The sequence below is a fragment of the Anabrus simplex genome, chromosome 11 (assembly GCF_040414725.1).
Source record: "Anabrus simplex isolate iqAnaSimp1 chromosome 11, ASM4041472v1, whole genome shotgun sequence".
In the NCBI taxonomy this organism is placed as follows: domain Eukaryota; kingdom Metazoa; phylum Arthropoda; class Insecta; order Orthoptera; family Tettigoniidae; genus Anabrus; species Anabrus simplex.
In genome coordinates, this window is record NC_090275.1 from 1,505,350 (window position 1) to 1,526,807 (window position 21,458).

The following is a 21,458-nucleotide window of genomic DNA, read 5'->3' on the forward strand; positions in this document are numbered from 1 at the left end:
TCGACTCTGTGATATTAGGGCATCTTATAAAATTAGTTATAGCATGGACTGTAGTTCCTTATTCTCCGAATTTACCTACCGATTTTCATTAAATTCTGTTCACCCGTTTTCTCGCGACTCGGCGCTTTTATGGACTTGGTAACAAAAATCCAAATTTGTGAATATATCTGTGATCATAGCTGGTATGGTAACAATGCATCAGACATAAATGATCAGAAATGTAATACTATATAACTTTAGTTATGTGGTATTTATCGATACGACCACTAATTACATAAATATATGAGAATAAAATTTTAGGCCTTCCCCTAAACTACCATTTTTCTCAGCGTGAATACAATTATTTATGGCCTACATTGTAGCAATTTATTCCCCGACTTCGCCTACTGATTTTCGTTAAGATACAACCACTAATAACAAATACTTGAGAATTAATTTTTAGGCCTTCTCCTAAACTACCATTTTACTCAGCATGAATAAAATTATTTATAGCCTACATTATTGCGAGTTATTCTCCAACTTTGCAAACCAACTTTCATTAAGATGCGACCACTACCAACATAAATATTTGAGAATAAAATTTTAGGCCTTCCCCTAAACTACCATTTCACTCAGTGTGAATAAAATTATTTATGGCCTAGATTATAGCTACTTGTTCCCCGACTTTACATACCGATTTTCATTAAATTCTCTTCAGCCATTTTCTCGTGATGCATGTACCTACATACAGACAGACAGACAGGCAGGCAGACAGACATTACGGAAAATTAAAAAGTGCATTTCCTTGTTACTGTGGACACTGCTGATACAGAAATACCATCCTTTTTAAATTCTGAGCAATGTACAGACAAAACTCTTATTTTATATATATAGATTTACAAGAGAGCAGCTTGGTGATAAAGGATATAAAGATGTCTAGCATCAAGTGCGTCCCGTTGTTTTAGTCGTTGGACGACGATTGTAGCATTAACACATCAGTAATATGCAGAGTGGTCCAACCTTAGTTTATAATCACAGGGGGCAGGGAAAAATATTCTATAGTTTTATTTTTAGAATGTCAAATGGGTTCTATAGGCGTAGTCAATATTACTGATGTGTTAGTGCTACAATCGTCATCCAACGACTAAAACAATGGGACGCACTTGATGCTAGACATCTTTATATCTTTTCTCACCAAGCTGCTCTCTTGTAAATATGTATATAAGCTGTAATTTCTCTACTGTTCAATTGGTATTGTACATTTTCTGTATAGTTATCCTGTCAACGTGTAATCGAACAACGGCAGTAATTAATGATATGAACATTGACGCCAGATACTTTATACCCTTTCTCCCCTGATTGTTTTAATGTAAATATTGTATAAATTTTATAACTTCCAAGATTTTCCATTGAGTGCGTCAATTATTCCTCGGAACACCACTGCTGGACTCTGCTAAAATACCCAGTGATTTTACGCTTTGGTGCCGACTACTTTGTCTATAAACTTATATTGTTTAATTGTATCACCAGTGAACAAGTTTTTCTTGGTTGCTTAATTTCCCCGTTGTAATGTATCTTATTGTTTACAATTTAATTACTAATCAGGTACCTGATTTTTGCCTTGAGGAGGTAATTAGACTGATGATGCCCTCAATGAAGGGCGAAACATGTTTCAAATGGAATTAATAATAAATTCCTAAATGTTTATAAAAATTTTATGTATTGAATAGGTGACACAATAAACCCTTTAGCATCCTTCATTCAATATCTTCAATATGGATTAACAATGATTTTTATCACTTGTAATGTCACAAGTGCGAAAGTCAAGAATACAGTTATACTGGAGTAAAAACAGGTGTATAAACACTCCTACTTTTCGTGAAACCATGAGCAGGGGAAGATTTATTATAATTTCACAATTTTTACATTTTGTTGACATGAACAAGTCGATAGTAGTGACAAACTAAGAAAGATTAGGCCTATAATACAACATTTCTGCTCCAAATTTTCAGAATTATATTTACCTTCACAAGACATTGCTCTAGATGAAAGTCTAATGAAATTCAGAGGCCGCCTTTCATATGTCCAGTGTAATAGGTCTAAACGTTCTGGGTTTGGAATAAAAATTTACAAAATTTGTGAATCAATTTCTGGCTACTGTCTGTCTTTCAAAATTTATGTAGGTAATGATGTAACTGATCCAAGTCTGCCAGCAAGTACAAACGTTGCGCTCAACATGTGTGGACCCTTGTTAGGCCGAGGACATACATTATTTTTAGATAACTGGTATTCTTCCTCAGATTTATTCAAAAGGCTACACGACAAGCAGATGAATGTAATTGGAACTGTTAGACAGAACTGAAAAGACATGCCTCGCGATATCAGTAAGACTAAACTAAAACGTGGAGAGTATGAGACGTGGGCTGCCAACAGTATGTTGTGTGTGAAGTGGAAAGATAAGAAGGATGTTTGCTTTCTCACCACTAAACACAAAGCAGCTGACATGACAGGGACAGGCAAACTTAGACGAAAGAGAGGACTAAACCTGAGGGAAGAAGTGATAAAGCCCAAGTGTGGCCTTGAATACCAGAAGGGGATGGGTGGTGTTGACCTTCAGGATCAGGTTACAGCTCTGTTCCCAGTCATGCGACGCACAGTGAAAGGGTATAGGAAAATATTCTTTTACCTCCTAGATATGTGCATTTTCAATTCCTTCACTGTGTATCACAAGATCGCTGCTAACAGAAAGACGAGGTACACGGACTTCCGAACTAGCATTGCACAGCAGCTACTAGAGACTGTTCAGTTGCCGGAGTACTCGGTTCGAGGTCGACCTTCAGCGAGCACCACCCCAACCAGATTACAAGCTAAATCATGGGCCCACTTTCCCATGTGTATTACCCCTACAGAGAAGAAATCATAAGTCACAAGAAGGTGTGTTGTGTGCTACAGCCGGGTAAAAGAAGGCAAAGTTGCTGGCAGTGCAAAAAGTGTGGCGTAGCTCTTCACTTAGAAGAATGTTTTGAGGTGTACCACACCCAGCAGACATACTAAAATAGCGGCATTGGTAAGTTTATTACTTCATTATCATGCATGCAAATTTTCAGAAAGGAATATTTACTGGTTGGTTTGTATGATTTTCTAAATAATAGTGTGATGACGACGGCCGTAGAGCGGTATTTAAATGTGATTTCTTAGTGAACTCCTATGGTATTTAAATGTGAGGCGAATGGAAAATGTTTTCATACTTGTTCTCTTGTCTTTTTATGCCTTTTAATACTCTTGTCTCATCTTTAGAAATAGTAGATAGCATTTCACAGCTTGTAAAAAAAGCTGGTAGGAAAATAACTATTCGAGGATTCCCCTTTCAGCCAGACTTAAAAGTGTCATTTACTGCCATCTGTTGAGTTTTTTCAGGATCTCTTATCATTTAATATATTAAATTCCGCTTGCAGGGAATCTGTTATGGGATTTAATGTATTAAATTCTGCCCTCTAAGAGTTAGATTTCATAACTTTTTCAGTATCCATAACTCAGCTACGAAAAGACATAATGTGCACCATGATAGTCAACTTCACGGGATTAAGTACGCTATCACTGTACCCTCTCCTGTATCACTCAACACAGAATTAATTTTCAACTTCTGAACAGAATACGAAATACAAGCATAAACAGGGTTATTCAGCAATATTGATGCAAACCGGCAAGTGAAACTGAACTTTCCTGAGACTAATTGCTTGCTCTCCTAAGGTGTAATTTACCTGTAACGTTCAGGAATTCAAGGAATTTTCCCATTTTTACGCAACTGTCCCTGACCTGCATCCCATGGCAAGGGCTCTATCTGTGTTGGAAATCACGATCCTTTCACAGGGGATGACAAAAACATTTTCAGGACTAGGAAAATTTGTTTCTCACATCTTTTATTACTCTGTTACTTCAAACTCTTAACCGGGCGTGACAAGTTACCAATAGTTGTTACTGGAATGGAACTCATCTAGAGCTGGGCGGGATGTGTGCTGCACCACAGTCCATGCCAACGTGTCGTTTTATTTCTTCCGTACATAATGACTAAGCGCGCTTGTTTGGACGATGAAACTATACTTCGTCTCATTGATTCAGATCACGAATTGGGTAGCATAAGTGGTGAAAGTGACAGTGAACTTGCTTCTGAAAATGAAGATATTAGCTTGCCTACAACAAGTGATACAGCCACTTTGAACCGGCATAGCCAAGGTAATCCTCGAGCTCCTTTTTATGTTTGTATGGGATAGTAAAATAAATATTGAAGCAGTTGCAAGAAGTCGAATCAAATATAATTTAAATTAACAAATGCATTCAAAGGAAACCACTTTTCCCTCTCCAAAAATCAAAGGATCATAAATATGTCTCTTGGTCATGGCCGTCCATCAATGGCTTCTAATTTCAGGTGAGCACCAGCCATAAGACATGTCAAAACGGACAGGCTAGATAACTCATCTTCCGCCAAGGCATGCACACATAGTGGGCGGGATGAGTTCCTCCGTATTTCGTGGAAGCATAACGGGCAACTCGTCACCCGCATCATGATAATGGGAGCGACGAAATATATTTCCTGCTGTGAATGTGGAAACTCCCTGGTTAAGAGGTTAACAGTTTTCATCTTTGTTCTCTCGAGTTCTTGACACCTCATAATGCCCTCCTCTCCTTTTCTATCCAGAAGCTGTGTGTCCATAACATGAAACGCATGCGTGTGTAAAGTGGCTCAATATCCATGCTGAGTAGGTTTTAATTGGATATTCAACAGTATGTTTCTCAGTTTAACAAGTTCTCTTACATTGTCCCCCTGTAGAAATGCATTAAAGAGGTTTTAATGTGCCCTATATACAGTAGTTCCCAGTTTATTAAACATTTTATCTTGTGTATGTTTACATGGGGTCCACAAAAGTCTTTACCTCTGCTTTAAATCCCATGCTCATAGTTCACATCAAAGACATTACTCACGGTTGGCAGTTGAGGTGGTATGGGAACTGCTGTAGTCGACACGTTTGTAGGACAATTCTCTTCATCTGAATTGTCGCGGCAGTCATCATCCCCATCACATTTCCATGCCGGAAATATGCAGCGGTGATTTTTGCACTAGAAGAGAAGAGAAAAACCCACCAATAAGAACATACAGAAAATTTAGTTTTACCTGAAGAGAGAGGATTTTCTACAAAGCATTCGTGAGTTCAGATTTACAATTGTCCTTCAATAAATCAACAAAATTCTCACATTTTGAGATAACTTTCATACTTGATTAATACATCTTAAGCCTAACAAGATGCCGATGTAACGCCTCTCAGTACACCTTGCTCATAATTCAGACGAGAACTATTACAATTTCATTCGTTTATGTGGTAAAAGACTAAGAACCATCTACATTTTAATGTCTTTGTCTCGTCCTTCGTGTGTTTATCCAGCCTTTTTCCTTGTTCTACACCTTCCACATTATTGTCTTGATGTATAGTACCTCACTACAACATTACAACAATATGGTAATGACATTACAACATCATGGAAATATATCATAAGTTAATTAGCCCATTTGAGAAGTTTCAGCAGCATAACCGAAAGATTGTTGATCATGATGTGGTGGTATAATTGAAAGGGGATTAATATAATAACTGCCAAGTATGGGCATATTGCAGAAACGGTATTTAGATAATGTCTACGGTTAAACAATGCCTAAGTATGGCTGCCGCATTGCAGAGACGTTATTAATCACTTAGACACTGTCTAGAACAGATGTTCAACCGGTCATGTTTAAACACTGCCGAGAGCACTGTTTAACCTCAAAATGAGAGGAGTGAATCACAATCAGAGGTTATGTACTATGAAACGTGTAATTTGTATTATGCCGAGACGAGTCTGTGGGTCGCCCACTGCTAAATCGCAATTCGTTTGACATATACAGGGAGATAGATCTTAAAATAAGGTTATGCTTTTCGACAGATTTGTTTCTTGAGACTGACAAAGGGACAGGCCGGTAATTGTCAACTCTAATACAATTCTTGGCAACCGATACCATATATTTTATTATATACATGGGGTAATTTCCATGGAATTATACGTCACTTCGACTACATACATATCAGAATTACGTGTCCCGGTCGTCAGAGGGCTGTTACATACATCAACCAGGAGGGTTTCACTTATACAGTTGAACCTGACTTATACGTATATCAAGGGGAAGAGAAGAAACTACTTTTAACTCAGAATTACTTAGAAATCAGACTTACACAATACATCACATATTTACTGAAAAACCAATGGAATAGACCTACATGTGTAAATCCTTGCAAATAATAAATAAATTAAGACAGAAAATATGATTTTGAACTTGGTCCAGCCTTAAAGAAATCAGATAGTTTGGCTTGTTTCACTTTTCTTGCATTAAGAGTATAAATCTCCTTTAGCAAACTTAGTAATGAATTCAAAGCATTTTCACAACAACTCTTCGCACTGATGTTACGCCTACACACTTCGATTGCACTCAGCACTTCACTCAGTTTACGTGTCAAGATTCAAGCGCCGCGTTCTTGGCATAGATCAGCAATAATCTCTTCATCCGGTAGTTCTCCACGTACAGCCAGATTATCATCGAAAAGCACAAAAGTATCTAATTCTATACCCTCCGGTAGCGTTAGCTCATTGTTAGACAAAACTTCGTCCCCATAATCATCATTAGAGGCAGCCTCTTCCGGTAAGACACCAGGTTTGCGGAAACAGTTGCTGGTTGTGGAGGATGAGACCTGCTTCCAGGCAGCCGAAATAAAATCCATGGCTTGTAGCAAATTAATGGAGAGTGGATCATTTCCTGCATCACTCAATGTTATTAAATGTTGAACCAGCATTTTTCTATAATGCGCTTTGAATTTTATTTTGCAAGTTGCTTTACGTCGCACCGACAATGATAGGTCTTATGGCGACGATACTTTGAAATTTACTGTTGTTCCCACGAAAGAAATTCTCATACTCAAACAAATTTTTCTGTATTTTATGTTATCATTTATGTCAATCTTTGGCGGCGTGTCAAAAACGGCGAAGGTAGTGGGGGAGCGAATGGGACTCGCCTTTGTTAAGCCGCCAGTAAGTAAGGGTCAACAATGTCACACGGCGAAACTCTGTGTTCTGTTTCAGCACCAAAACCCGATCGCTCTACTTCCACCTACGCCAGCAAAGAGGAAACTTCGTAAGTACAGTAGTTTCTTTTTAAGAAGTGCATTCTCATTGCAATTACGCAAAACTCAGTTATATTTCACTGACACTTAATACGTATAACAGCGAATTACGTATAAACGGATTACGCATAAATAAGGTTTAATTAACACGCTTTTATATTTTATTTTGCCAGGACCTAAAGGAAATTACGTACAAATACGAATTACGTAGAACAGAGTTACGTATAAACCAGGTTCAACTGTATTTACTGCCAAGTAAACACACATAATAGTGAAAGCTAAAACTTTAAGCTACTATCAGATAGGAAAAGGCAAGTGGTGTTGATGTTGGTGACTATTGTTTAAAGAGGACTGGGGAAGAAGAGCCGTGTCCATAATAACAACCCTAATATTTGCCTGGTGTAAAAATAGGGAAACTATGGGAAACAATCTTCAGGGCTGCCGATGATGCGTTTCGAACCTACTATCTCCAGAATGCAAGCTACATCTATATGGCCCGTACAACACACTCGGTTACACATTATTATTGCTTCATCTTCCCTTCGTCGAAGCTACCGTATTTATGAGTAGATTACACTCACTGTAACAACGCTATAATCAAAGCTACACTTCCCCGTACGGTGGCGTGTCGCTTAGTGTCGATAATATTATGAGATTTCATTTCCACCGGAAGCAATACTCTTATCTGTGGGCAAGTCATGCTCATGCTTAGCCATACTTGAGTAATATGTAGCAAGACAAACAGCTGACTGCCATTCGGCGCGCGCACCGATGAATTTCATTGGTTGCAACAAGCAAAGAGTTGCATCAAAGACACTTCTATCTCCATTTTCGAGCCAATATTGAAACTTTAAGCGATGTCTAGTCCAACATCGACTGGCCATTGTTTATGCAATGGAAGATCATGCTCGTTTTAGACATTGATTAGGTAGTCGTTGTCTAAGGCTTAAAACTAGTCATCGTTTCTGCAATCAGTCCTATGACTTTTACTACCTGTGGAATTTAAAATGTATCATTTAACAATGCGCCATGAACTGCTAGACAGCAATTGGCTGTAATTTATTATCTGAGGTACATCTAATATCTTGACTGGACTTTTAAATGTATATATTGTCTACGAAATTTGCAATTGGTTGAATTCATTGCTTGATCTTCAACTGTTCTGCACGGCAGTCCATAGCGGCCGTAATTCAAATCCTGACGTCTGTTCCAAGCAGCCGATCGAGGAGGAGGCAGGATGTAATTGCTGTCTCAGATAAAAATGACAGTTAAACGCCTCACGGCCGTGAGCCATTGGCTCATTTATGACAGGGGATAATTTCATTATGGATTAAATCTTCTAATATTTGTGTCAGCGCAGTTTCGGCAAAGGAATATTCATTTTCCACCAAGGAACATGATATAGATGTTGATTCCCATAGGGAATCTGAAATATTGGTCCCGAATTAGTAAATTTGTAATGCCAATATAAATAGTCTGTTATTGGACATTATAAATTTTCCAGCTAACTCATTCCTGGTTGCCAGCGTTTCATCCTCGTGTGCTAGGTTGGGCTCATCAGTTGGTACCTAAGACATGAGGGCGAAACGCTGGCAACCAGGAATGAGTTAGCTGGAAAATTTATAATGTCCAATAACGGACCATTTATATTGGTATCACCAAGGAACATGTAATCTTTTGAAACCTCCCAGCAACTGATGTAAGTTGTGTCTGTTGGAAACTCATCTGAACTTTAGTAAGTACTCACCAAATGGTATTTGGTATTCAACAAAAACGTGAAGAGATGCAGATATTGTTATCAAGTCCAACTGTGCAACATCTCGGAATGTATTTTAATTCCTGCCAGTGTGATTGAGGTGCAAATTATGGTCATGAAATTAGGCCTAAACATTTTCATTTTAGCGACTGTTTTAAATCAAACATTCAGGTATTGCAAACTTTGGAATGTAATTCACGTGTCATCTAAGCAATTCTACAGACTGTTTGGCTGGTAACACAATTGTAAAAGAAAATACCATCGTGAATTTCATTTTAATGTTTCTCTTGCAGTGTGTGTGTGTAGCGTGTATATTACTCTAGGAAAATTCATCCGTAACTGTATTTATTTATTGTAAATTTCATTTTCTGGTGGTGCCTTGTTTGTGAGTTATAACATATTACGAAGATATTATTAGCATTAGGGAAAGTTTGTTCTACATTTATTCCACATAGGTTTTAAATAATATGTAAGGTGATGATAATTGTGATGACTTAATTATGTCTCCTTATCTCTCCGTGTTTTGTAACTGGTTGACATCAAATAACTTGTAGTCAGTCTGCGTTGAATAAGACGTGTTTGCTCTGCCTTATGAAAGATTATTCAGAACATTATTTCTGACAGGTGCGGAACTATCTTTTTTATGCTTCATTAATGTAAAATTTATTTATTTTTCTTGTGTGTATATGCAGTGTTTAAGCATGTCACAGACTTGGTAAATTTTCAAGTTTCCCCTTTCGCCTTCTGCCATTCATGGTGTTTTGAATTTGTTTGTTGGAATGTTTGACCTTCCTTTCTGGTTAATTTTCTTTATTTTATTTTTAAGTGACCTTTAAATGGAGTTGTTGTTATTATTATGTACTTCAATCCTCTAGTACAAAATTTAGTCTACTAAAAGGGGTAGCCCACTCTTTTTTTAAATCGTAGTTATTGAGAGGTCTCAAATTGGCATAGTCATGTGACCATCGATTAAAAGTTAAAAAAACGGAACTGCAGTTAGTGTGTAAACATTTTTTTTAAAGGTATTAAATGATTTGTGATTAAGTCATTAAGTACCACATTTGGTACCCAAGATGTATGTTTTAACTATTATTATTGAAGATTCCTTCTTTTAAAATTGTTTTAGTGAAAGAATTGATTTCTTCTTAATCTTTATTTAGTTTAATTTCGTGTGAGACCAACAAGAGGGGTACGAGAGAGATACAGGCTGTATTACAGTGGAGGAACTGAGGCAAAAAATGGAGTGGTCATCATACTTAGAAAAGAAATACAAGAATATGTGAAATATAGAAAATGCATCAGCGATAGGATGATGGTGAAGATGAGACTCCAGTTTGAAAGTGGCATGAAAGGTTGCAGAGATGAACATCTAAAGGACATTATAGAGGAAGTGGAGAGACAGATAGAAGATAAGTAAGTGCTATTGATGGGAGATCTAAGTGCACAAGTTGGAATGGAAAGACAAGGAAAGGAAGATGCTATAGGGTCCTTTGGATATGGAAATGTAAATCCAGAAGGCAAGTTGTTAGTGGATTTTTGCATGGGGAACCAAATAATTGTTGGAAACACCTGGTTTATGAAGAATAACAGTCAGAAGATTACAAGGTATGGTTGGGGAGTAGGAAAATTGAAAGTGGGAAAGATTGAAAAAAACCCATTAAGGTTATTTTTGGCTATTTTGCTTTACGTCACACCGATACAGATAGGTCTTATGGCGATGATGGGACAGGAAAGGCCTAGGAATGGGAAGAAAGCAGCCGTGGCCTTAAGGTACAGCTCCAGCATTTGCCTGGTGTGAAAATGGGAAACCACGGAAAACCATCTTCAAGGCTGCCGACAGTGGGGTTTGAACCCACTATCTCCCGGATGCAAGCTCACAGCTGCGTGGCCGTAAACACATGACCAACTTGTCTGGTCCATTAAGAAAGAGAGAAAAGAATTAACCCATTCACACACCATTTAACTGAACTTATTTATGCCTTGGTATACCATTTATTTTCATTCCTTTACATGATATCACCGACATTGAAAAAGCCTGCTTTCCAACAACCTAATGAGAGGAAATATCCAAACTACTGTAAGATGTACTTTGTAAAGTCTTTATGCGTTTATGCCATCTACGTGCAGCACCGGTGGCATTCAAATGAAGATTCCTTCCTCAGACCCTATGTCACACAGACTTTGCATCTCCATGATGGGTTGGTTGGAAGGTGTTCCCAGTGCTGTCTCAGTGATGTGATGTCGTTTTGGATAGTTAGACGAGGTCACACTTGCCAACAGCTGTTCGGCCAAATTGATCCAGAAGCTGGTAAAGCCTACTAGCTTCTTGTCAGGGTTGAGGCGGCAATGAATGATGTTGGAATTCAGAAGTGTCATATCTAGGATGTAGAAGTATATATTTTTACATAGTTCCTCATCAAGGGGAATGATGCGAGTCTCTGGTCAAGATTGGGTCTGAACTACTTCCTGCCATCATACTTTACCACTTCATTTCATCCACAGATACAGGAAGCCAGTGTTCATTACCCTATTTATATCTTCGGCAGCTGATACAAGACATTTACTTGCGTCTCTTTGGTTAGATGTTCCCAGTAGTTTGCTGTTCGTTCGGGAATTGTCCTAGGTGCCTTTGAACAACACCCCACCAGTTGCGATGCATGAATTACGTGCTCCCAGTTCCATTCCCTATTGTGTAAAATATGATTAGAAGCCGTTGGTATGGCATCAGATGTAGGCCTAAAATTCAGCGACACATTTGATGGCAAAACAGTGCTTTGTTCACCCTTACCAGTTCTCATGTCACTGTAACATGAACTACTTTCACTTCCACTAAATTCTTCGTGGCTTATATCTATATCAAATTTACTCTCTTGTAAAAATTCCCTTATAATCGCTTCGTCACTCAACTTGGAGACAGCCATGATTTCGCTTACGACAAGGTTGCTAAGATACAGGTTACTCTTTCCACAGAATAACTGCACAGAACTGTTTATCGAGTACATCAATGGAATAAAATAGTGCTTCCATCTGTCAAGAGGTTACCTTACTAATATCAGATCCTTCACAAAGGAAACCAGCTTTGTACCGGAGTGCAGTCGAGAGCCCAGACGGAGAGATCCGTCAAAGTACGTCAAGTGGTTAAAGTATGGAAGTTGAAGGAGAAAAGCATACAAGAAGAATTTCAAAGGGAAATACATCCTTGGTACCCAGGACGGAGATGGGGAATGTTGAAGATGAATGGAAAAGATTTAAGGAAGCACTGGTTGGATGTGCAGAAAAGGTATGTGGTAGAATGTCAGGAAATATGAAAGACAAGGAGACACACTGATGGAATGATAGGGTAAAGAGTAAAGTGAAGGAAAAGAAAATGGCATGGAAAGCATGGAAAACATCTAAGACAGAAGAAAGTAGAAGAAAATATGTGGAGGCAAAGAATTTAGCCAGGAAAGTAGTGGAGGAAGAAAAGAGGAAAAGCTGGACCTTATTCACACTAAGTCAAGATGACGGCTAGAGTAGACACGTGCAAGATTAGTGCTGCTGCAGCTTTTGTTGTTTATGTGGTAATAATCAGAGTTGTTGTGCTTTATGGTTCTCTGCACGGTTCTAATTGAGTTAAGGAATCGGTGTGTGCAAGTGAAAAAGTGAGTTCTCCTTTCGCATGGCTACTAGCAGAGAGAAACTGCTACATTCCGGCATTCTCTCTGACTGGATGCGCCATTTTCCAGACTTATAGGGGCCTTCCTACTAGCTCTGAGCCGAATGAGCCTAGGCTTGGTTGCTCAGCGATTAGGTGCGTGCTTTGCCTCCTACTACTGGCTGGAGATGTCCACTTAAACCCCGGTCCCACCACTTGTTGAAAGAAAACAGACATAAACATCTACTGTCAAAATGTGCTAAGCCTAACCAATAAGCTGTCTGATTGTGAACTATCCCTGCCAGACTTAAGAGAAGTTGACATGATCGGACTTACTGAAACATGGCTCTCGTGGGCTAGTGACAATGAACAACCACTCAGTGATAATTCCAGCATATTTCATCATGATCGCACTACTCTCGGTGGTGGAGTGATGCTAGCAGTGAACAGCGCGTTACCATGTAAACAGAGGACAGATCTCGAACGGAACTGTGAGTTAGTGTGGGTGGAGCTACTCTTTCCTCGACGCCCTGTACTTGTGGGATGTTACTACAGACCACCAAACAGCCCATTCTGTGACCTTGAACAGTGCCTGGACTCAGTCATTGCAGCTCCCCCTCATGGTGAAGTAATTTTAATGGGCAACTTTAACTTGTCTATAAAGTGGTCTTCTCCAACTACCGGACTGTCAGCTAACAACTATTAATGGCCTCGGACTGAAACAGTTTAATATATACCCAACCCATGGACCCAACACCCTGGACCTCATACTCTCCTCATTAGAACTTAAAACAATAACCCCAGGCAGAAACATTTTCCTATGCGACCACCAGTCTCTCGATGCTACATTCCTCCTTCCCCACCCCACCTCAAAGCCTCACAGCAGGACATCCTACTGCCCTACCTACATCTGGCGCCGTGCCGACTGGCCTGCAATGTGTCGTGCCCTGGAATGCCTTCCCTGGAGTCTGCTCGACATAGATGATATCGAATCGGCGCTTGACCTGCTGTACGACTGGCTGCAAGCTGCAAAACGGGCTACTACCAGCAAGTATCAACACTGGATACCACAAGAGACCAGACTGATACTATTTAATAAGAAGAGAGCTTGGTGCCAGTGGAACAACTTCCCCAACCCACACACTCACAATACCTTCGTTAAAATCTGCCGCCACTCAAGATTTATGGTCAGAAGGGACTACAAAACATACGTAGACACTGTCACTGAAAAGGTCCGCAGCAATCCCAAGCACTACTGGAGTCTCAACAACACACGGAGAAGGACGGAGCGGATTCCTGTCAGCGGGAACCAAAACGATGCAACAGCAGACAGCGGCGATCGCAATGAACTGTTCAACAGGCATTTCTTCTCCAACTTCTCCCCTCCCTTACGAAACCAACTGCTCCCTTCCGTAGGTACAGCTTCAAACAGAACCCTATCAAGCATAACTACCACACCAAGTGAAGTTCATAACCTTCTTCAAACTCTTCGTACCAACAAAGCTACCGATGCCTCTTTTCCTAAAAAATACTGCCAACACTCTTTGCGTCCCTCTCTCTCAATTATTTAACAATGTTTTGCTGCGGGCTATTTTCCTATCATGTGGAAACAGGCAAATATTGTTCCACTTCTCAAATCAGGCAACAAATTTAATGTTTCATCTTACCGACCAATTTCCATTCTCCCCACACTATCCTTTATCTTTGAAAAAATTATACACCAGCGTCTCCTCGCATTCACCTTGCCGTATATCTCAACCAAGCAGCATGGTTTTCTAACAGGTGTCTCTTGTCTAACAAACCTGGCTACTCTGCATAGCTTTGCATCACATGCCATTGCAGCTAAATCACAGCTGGATATCTGCTAAGTAGACATTTCGAAAGCTTTCGATTCTGTAGACCATACTCTGTTGCTCCATAAACTCTCCGAACGATTTAATATACAAGTAAACACTAGATTTGTGAAGGATGAAGATGACATAATATTAACAAAGCCAAAAGAAATAAGGAGTAGATGGAGAGAGTATTTTCAGAAGTTGCTGAACATAAGAACTGATGACAGTCATTCAATGGACGACCAGGAAAGGCAATTAGTTGATGAAGAAATAGATAAAGAAATTACAATGAATGAAATTGAAATGGCAGTAAGAAAGATGAAGAATGGAAAAACTGCTGGAATAGATGAAATTTCAGTGGAGATGATAAAGGCAATTGTGTTACGTTCTCTGATTTGCTTTTATTGTCTTAACTTGTTACAATTCAACTTTTAACATTAGTCCTTGTATTTGCTGTCATGTGCTTTATATTTTAACTAGTCATAGTTTAACGTTTGTCCTGTAGGTGCTATCATGTGTTATTTATTGCTATTTGATAAGCTGTATTTTGCACAATTGTTTCGTTGGTTGATGATGACGCGCAATGAGCGTCGAAACTGGTACCAATCTTCTTTGAATGTTATGTGACATATACTCACATCAATAAATATTCATTGTATTGAAAAGTTGGACCTTTAACCATTTTCATTTTACTGTAATCCCAGTTCAATACGGAACAGAATGAAGTTTCTAACTTTCAATAAATCGGGGAAGTTGGCAGGTATGCATTATGATATAAGCATAGGCATTGCAAATGTATAGTATTGAATAGGTGGAATAAAACATTTTGTAACTAATTATATTTGTTCCCTTAAATGATTGCAAAGAAATTGGAAATTTACCAAACATATCCCTTGGAAAGTTGTTCCAATCCCTAACTCCCCTTCCTACAAACGAATATTCACCCCAATTTGTCCTCTTCAATTCCAACTTAATCTTCATATTGTGATCTTTCCTACTCACTTGAACAGCACTTTTGTGATGTGTATGTTTTAAATTAGGTTAGAGCATTCCCTTCTCATTTCACCGTCCCACTCAGCCCTCCTCACACATTTTAATTAATTTTATCTTTTCAAAATTAATATTGTTTTTAACCATAACACGGCATTTTTAAAATGTTTTTCACCTAAGCAACGTAATGTAGCTGAAGATGTTCCCAAGGAATGAAACATGTACTACAAATAATTAATTGCTTAAAGCTAATATTTAGTATCAAACAGATGGAAATTTACTTTTACTGATTCAATGTAGATAAGATTTGATACGTTCATCTCCTTGCTCCCAAGTCTTCCCAGCCCAAACTTTTGCAACATTTTTGTAATGCTACTCTGTAGGTGAATATCTGCAGCAGACAGGTTTCTTGCCGACAAAAACCGTATCACTGACCGAACCTCGCATGGGGCGGGCGAGTCTAGAATCTTGAACATTTGAGCAAGCACAGAACAGATCCGTATAGGATTTTAGAATCATTCCGTATTGATGGTTTTCACTTTAGAAAGGTAAAAATTTGAGTGTATCCTCCTATTTCAATACATCATATAATTCCATCATTAGATGGGATACACTCAATTTTTTACCTTTGTAAAGTGAGAACCGTACAGGTTAGCAACATAGCACCGTTGTTCACGAGGCATGGCGGCACACGACGCACATGCGCGCGCTACTACTAGTGTCTACAACAAAACGGGCCTTACTTAAAAACACATCTCGTACAAGGTACTCAGAACACGTTAATGCCCTGAAATACAATCGATTTTGAGCTGTGGGTCAGCATATGCACGACTATCATCACAAATTCAGACATAAAACAAGATATGGAAATTCTCAGTCATGAACACAGGACCCCTCCTTAACATTACAGAAAGCTGCTTCATACATATAGATCAATATTTTAATCCAAATTATAATCTTAATGACATTTTTGAAAAGCTAAATATCCTGTTTGATCCTTTAACCCGTAGAAAGCCAGACAACGATATATCGTTGTTTCGTACATACGCGCAAAGTGCCAATCATGATATAGCACGCAATTCTATACAAGATTGTACAATTTGGGCCGTCACATTGCAACATCTTATGTATCAAGTCTACAGAGAATTGTCATTAGATTTTAACTACACCGCTAAATAGTGCGTAAATTCATTCATTATCGTGGACTGAATTTCTAAAGTCCGTGTTCATCTATGACATATGATCTCCATACCGTGCGAGTAAAATGGCGACTAGTGGAAGAAGTTATTTTGTTAACGACGAACGGGCTGTATATCTTAATAATTTTTAGTGAAGAAAAGGGTGAAGAAGACTCGGATGAGGAATTCATTCCTTCAACAAGTGAGGAAGGGGAAAGTGAAAGTGTTATTGGGAGTGATAACGGCGAGTTTTCTGTAAACACTCAACCACGTGCTCATTGTCCGAGTGTAAACAATGAAAGTGGTAATGACCGTGAAATTCAATTAGGTCAAGATGCAAAATACAAACCCTCACCTGATTATTATGATATTCCTGGCCCGAGACATGCCCCTTCGCCTATAGCGTATTTTTATTTTATATTTCATGGCTCAATTAAGGAACCTCATCACTACAGAGACAAACAGATGCCAGAGCACAGCCGTGGCACCCGGTTACATTGACTGAAATGAAGGCTTTCATTGCTGTTTTGTTGGAAATGGGTATAACTAGATGGACAAGCATATTTTCTTATTGGGTCAAAAACTCCCGTTATAATCCATGGTTTGGAAATTTGTTCTCAAGAAACAGATTCCAACTGATCCTGAGATTCTTTCAACTCGTGAACAATTATAATCTATCACCATCTGGTCAGCTTGACTACAACCCATGTGCTAGGTTCGATCCCATTGTGGAACATGTCAATTGTGTATTCCGATACCATTGTACATAACTCTTAAAATACTGAAGATAAAAATGTGAAACTTTATTGATCTGAAATAGGACATTTCAAAGAAGTCATCAATACTTATAGTCGAGTTGAATTTTCTGGGTTTTTTTTTCCCTCTGTTTGGTTTCAAATTTTTAATTTTTAATTTTTGGTGTTTTAAAATTGTTTGGATTTTTTTTCTTCAAAATACCAAAGAGCATTTCAGTGTTGTAATTTAGTTCAGCAGTAAGAGTGTCTTCTTGTTAACATTTAATAAAAATTTCAAGTCATACTTATAATATTTGTGAACTATATAGTCCAGAGAGCGAGAACCTGCAAAATTCTCTAAATCTGTCTCGCACTCTTGGCATACTGCGAGCACCCGGGCCTGGCACGAGGAAGGTTAACTCCTAGTTTTAGAAACGTCAAACCAAAAAGCCACAATGAAATTTTTCATTCTATTCACAGCACCTTTCCTCAACAGCCCCCTTTTTTCCCCACATCCTTCGGCCCCCCTTAAAGCACTCTCTCTCCTTTTAGTTCATTAATTTTGACTGTCATTTATTTAGGTTCACTTCATGGACACCGCATTGAATTGCAAATTTCTACCAGCTGCATTCTATGAACTGCCAGCTATTTATCACATCTTTGTGTGCTGTTTTTTACAATCTCCATCAGCATTTTTCATGATATTTTAACAAGAAGCACTAACATTTTAACAAGGACTTGAGAGCCTTATTTAATTTCATATTTTACATGTTGTGCACATAGTTCATCCTTTGTGTTTGTGCATTTGTTTTAGTCATTAGATGTATTTGTACAGTTTTATATCATGGGTGATGATGGCCAGCCAAGGCCAAAACTAGTTCCAAGATTAAAAAATGTAATGTAAACATTGCATAGTATAGTATTGAAATGGTGCACCATTAAAACAAGTTTGTGGTGCACGACACGGCCAGCGCGTGCCAACCTGTCAAAGAAATAAAAAATAAGAATGTTATATTCTCTTTGTCAGAGAGAAAATGGTATTTACTTGTACTTAGATATGAAATGGATCAGCCCACATGCATACACGAGTCATCTGTTGTGTTAAACCTGCACAAACGGTATTTGAAATCCGGCCTTTACGGCATCGTATCTCATCGGATCGTGGCAGTTTTACGATTCACATCAGATCTTGGCAGCCATTCGGTTAAATATGAATGTCCACCATGTCAACACTAATATGAAATTTATTACAATTTCAATATGTTACAAGTGAAATATGTAATGCGAGTGGAATGTATTTTTTTTTAAGTCTTTGTTTTATTTTTATTGACCTAACCTGTACTGTATAATGTTGTAACATAGGCATTTGTAAATAGTAGAATTCTGTCTTTAGTTCCTGGAAAGATCTAGAGAGTTACATAACTTTTGTACTGGGTGTGTTACTTTGTTGGTATGTGTTCTAGAAAGCGTGTTCTGTCTATTCTGGAAAAATACGGCTTTCGCGATCATGCGTATTCTAGAATGTTAGTCAAAATTCTCGATCGAAAGTAAGGTTGTGATTGGTGAGTCTAGGTGGCGATAGGGAACACATGCACGCTGATTGGTTGCCTCCAAGGCCAGTAATTCCTATATATAGTGAGCGAGGCAGTGTTCGAATTAATTCTGTATCCTGAATTCTGTTGGTCTCGGTTCATCTGTCTGCGAGCAGCCTATCTGGATGACGTCCCTCCGGTTTTCGGGATGGCGAACTCCTCGGGTAAGCACTCTTGAATTCCGTTCCTGCTAAAATTTCCAAAATGAATCACCATTTACAAGATAATTCTACATATACATTCCAAGTTATGAGCTATAAGTTCAGTGATATACATAGGTTATTCGTAGCAGTGTAAATTCAAATTATAAATGAACTGTACATCTAGTTACCAATGCAGTAGTACAATGCAATTTACAGGTTATCCAAAATCTAGCGTACCTCAAGTGATACAGAACTACCAGAGGCAAACCCCAAGGGAAATACTATTAAACTACAATATACATATTTTAGTGAAACAAAACGGGAATGCCTCGGAAACGAACAGGTAAGTCTAGCTGAAAAACTAAGGCGTCATATCAAGGATATTGCCAAACATCAAGAGGATGATCCTGAGTTAAAAGCCATTGTCGACAGGATTAAATCCGGTGAGCATGTTAAGCCCTATATTCTTAAGAATGGTGTCTTGTATTGTCCTGCTCGTGGTCGGAGAGACCCCAAAATTGTAGTCCCAACTAACCTGGTCCCGGCTCTCTTCAAATACTTTCATGAATCCCCAGTGGGCGGTCATCTGGGCGTTTTCAAAACAAGAGAAAAAATCCGTAACCACTTTATTTGGAAATCCATGGATAGTGAGATCCGTACCCTTGTCAAGTCCTGTAAGATTTGCAACATCAGTAAACCTGCCCCGAATACTCGTCTAGGTCTCTTGTCTTCTGAGCAAGCTTCTCGCCCCATGGAAAGACTGTTCATAGACTATATTGGGCCTTTCCCGAGATCTCGGAATGGTCATCGTTTCATACTCGTGTGTGTTGACGCCTTTTCACGTTTCACGTGGCTGTTCCCCACTCGGATGGCTAACGTCAACACTACCATCTCGTGCTTGAAACAGATATTCGCCTCGTTTGGACCCTGTCAATTCTTGGTAAGTGATAACGCAAGAGCCTTTACTTCGGCCCAGTTCCGGAATTTCTGTTTTGATCTATCCATTGCTCATGTAACCACTACCCCGTATTACCCGAAGCCCAATTATGCTGAGAGTGAATCGTAACCTGCGATCTGCCCTAATCGCTTATCACTCCTCAGATCACTCCAAGTGGGATTCTTCATTGAATTGGTTGTCATTTGCATTTAACACTGCTGTCCATGAAAGCCACAAGCAAACCCCTGCTTCGTTGATGTTGGCTTTTACTCCAAATTCTCCTCTATCTAACCTACGGTCAATTAATGATCTTCTGCCCGACGATGCCAGCCCAGAAAAGATCCGAGCTAATTGGCACCGTGCACGAAAGAACATGAAGGTTTATTACGCTAAGGTCCAGCGTAATTACAACCACGGGCGAAGACCGCACGATCTCTCGGTGGGTGACCAGGTGTTTATTAAAACACATCCCGTCAGTAGTGCTGCGGACCATGTTATCAGCAAGTTGGCCCCCAGATATCGAGGTCCCTGCACCATCTTGAAGTTCCTCACCCCGGTGACATTATTGGTGAGCGATCCCGAAAGGAAAAGGATCAGCAGAGTACATCTCTCCCAGATCAAGGTACCTTAAGTCTGGTAGGGAAGGGCAAATACCATTGTTGGTGACCTTGTAGATTTAGTTGTAAGTTATTTGTAAGAATTTACTTATAACATAATTTTATGGTGAGGTTATTTATAAGGTTTTAGTTGTAAGATAATAAGTTTCATTGTAAGTTAGTTGTAAGTAATTGTGTAAGTGAATACTTTAGGTATCCTCTAGTGTAATCGATTTAGTATTATAAGTTAGATAAGTTTTAGTTTAGGGTCACTACTTGGAATTTTCTTCCTTTTACGGTCAGGTTTAGGGCACCCTCCTGTAGTTTCTTTTCACCCCCACCATAATCTTGTCATGTGAATTGTAGATAGCAGTGTTTGCCCCGGGGCTAGTGCCCTAATATCCCTGTGTGCAAGGGAGAATCCCTCCTGCATATTCATTAAGCCACCCATGGGGTGACCACGAGATATTGAGCCTAGCAGCATACTTTTACCGCAAGTATTCCCCTGTCTGCTGCGGTTTGTGTGTGTTACAGCGGCTGCAGTGACCAGATTCTTCAGGCAGCAACCTGAAGTGCCAAATTGGGAGGCACACTGTGTGCCTTGGGCGTCACCATCCGGCACCACTATCCTGCGGGGAACGTCCTATTGGTGGCAGGCGGACTGGACGGTGTCTCACCCCGGCTTATTTGGTGCAAGAGACCACTGAACTGCATCTCGTCTAGGTGTCGGGTTTGGACTGACATCGAATGAAGGCTGGCGGCAAACGACCGCGTCGGCAGCCGCATCATCAGCAAGAACCTGTGGCCTAGCTGTGCTGTGACCGTTGTGGGAAAGTAGTGCAAAAGTGTTAGCAACAAGTGAGGAGTTTTGGTATTTCTAGAATT

General features: G+C 39.3%; 1 protein-coding gene across 3 annotated transcripts in view; it reads right to left on the reverse strand.

Annotated features, from left to right (window-relative positions):
• The window catches only part of LOC136883521 (sortilin-related receptor), a 698,235-nt gene that overhangs the window by 297,551 nt on the left and 379,226 nt on the right, over window positions 1-21,458 (reverse strand). For all 3 annotated transcript variants that reach the window (XM_067155885.2, XM_067155884.2, XM_068229722.1), the window contains exon 19: window positions 4,960-5,094. In XM_067155885.2, coding sequence (XP_067011986.2) covers window positions 4,960-5,094 — 135 coding nt within the window. The remainder of the gene's footprint in view (window positions 1-4,959; window positions 5,095-21,458) is intronic.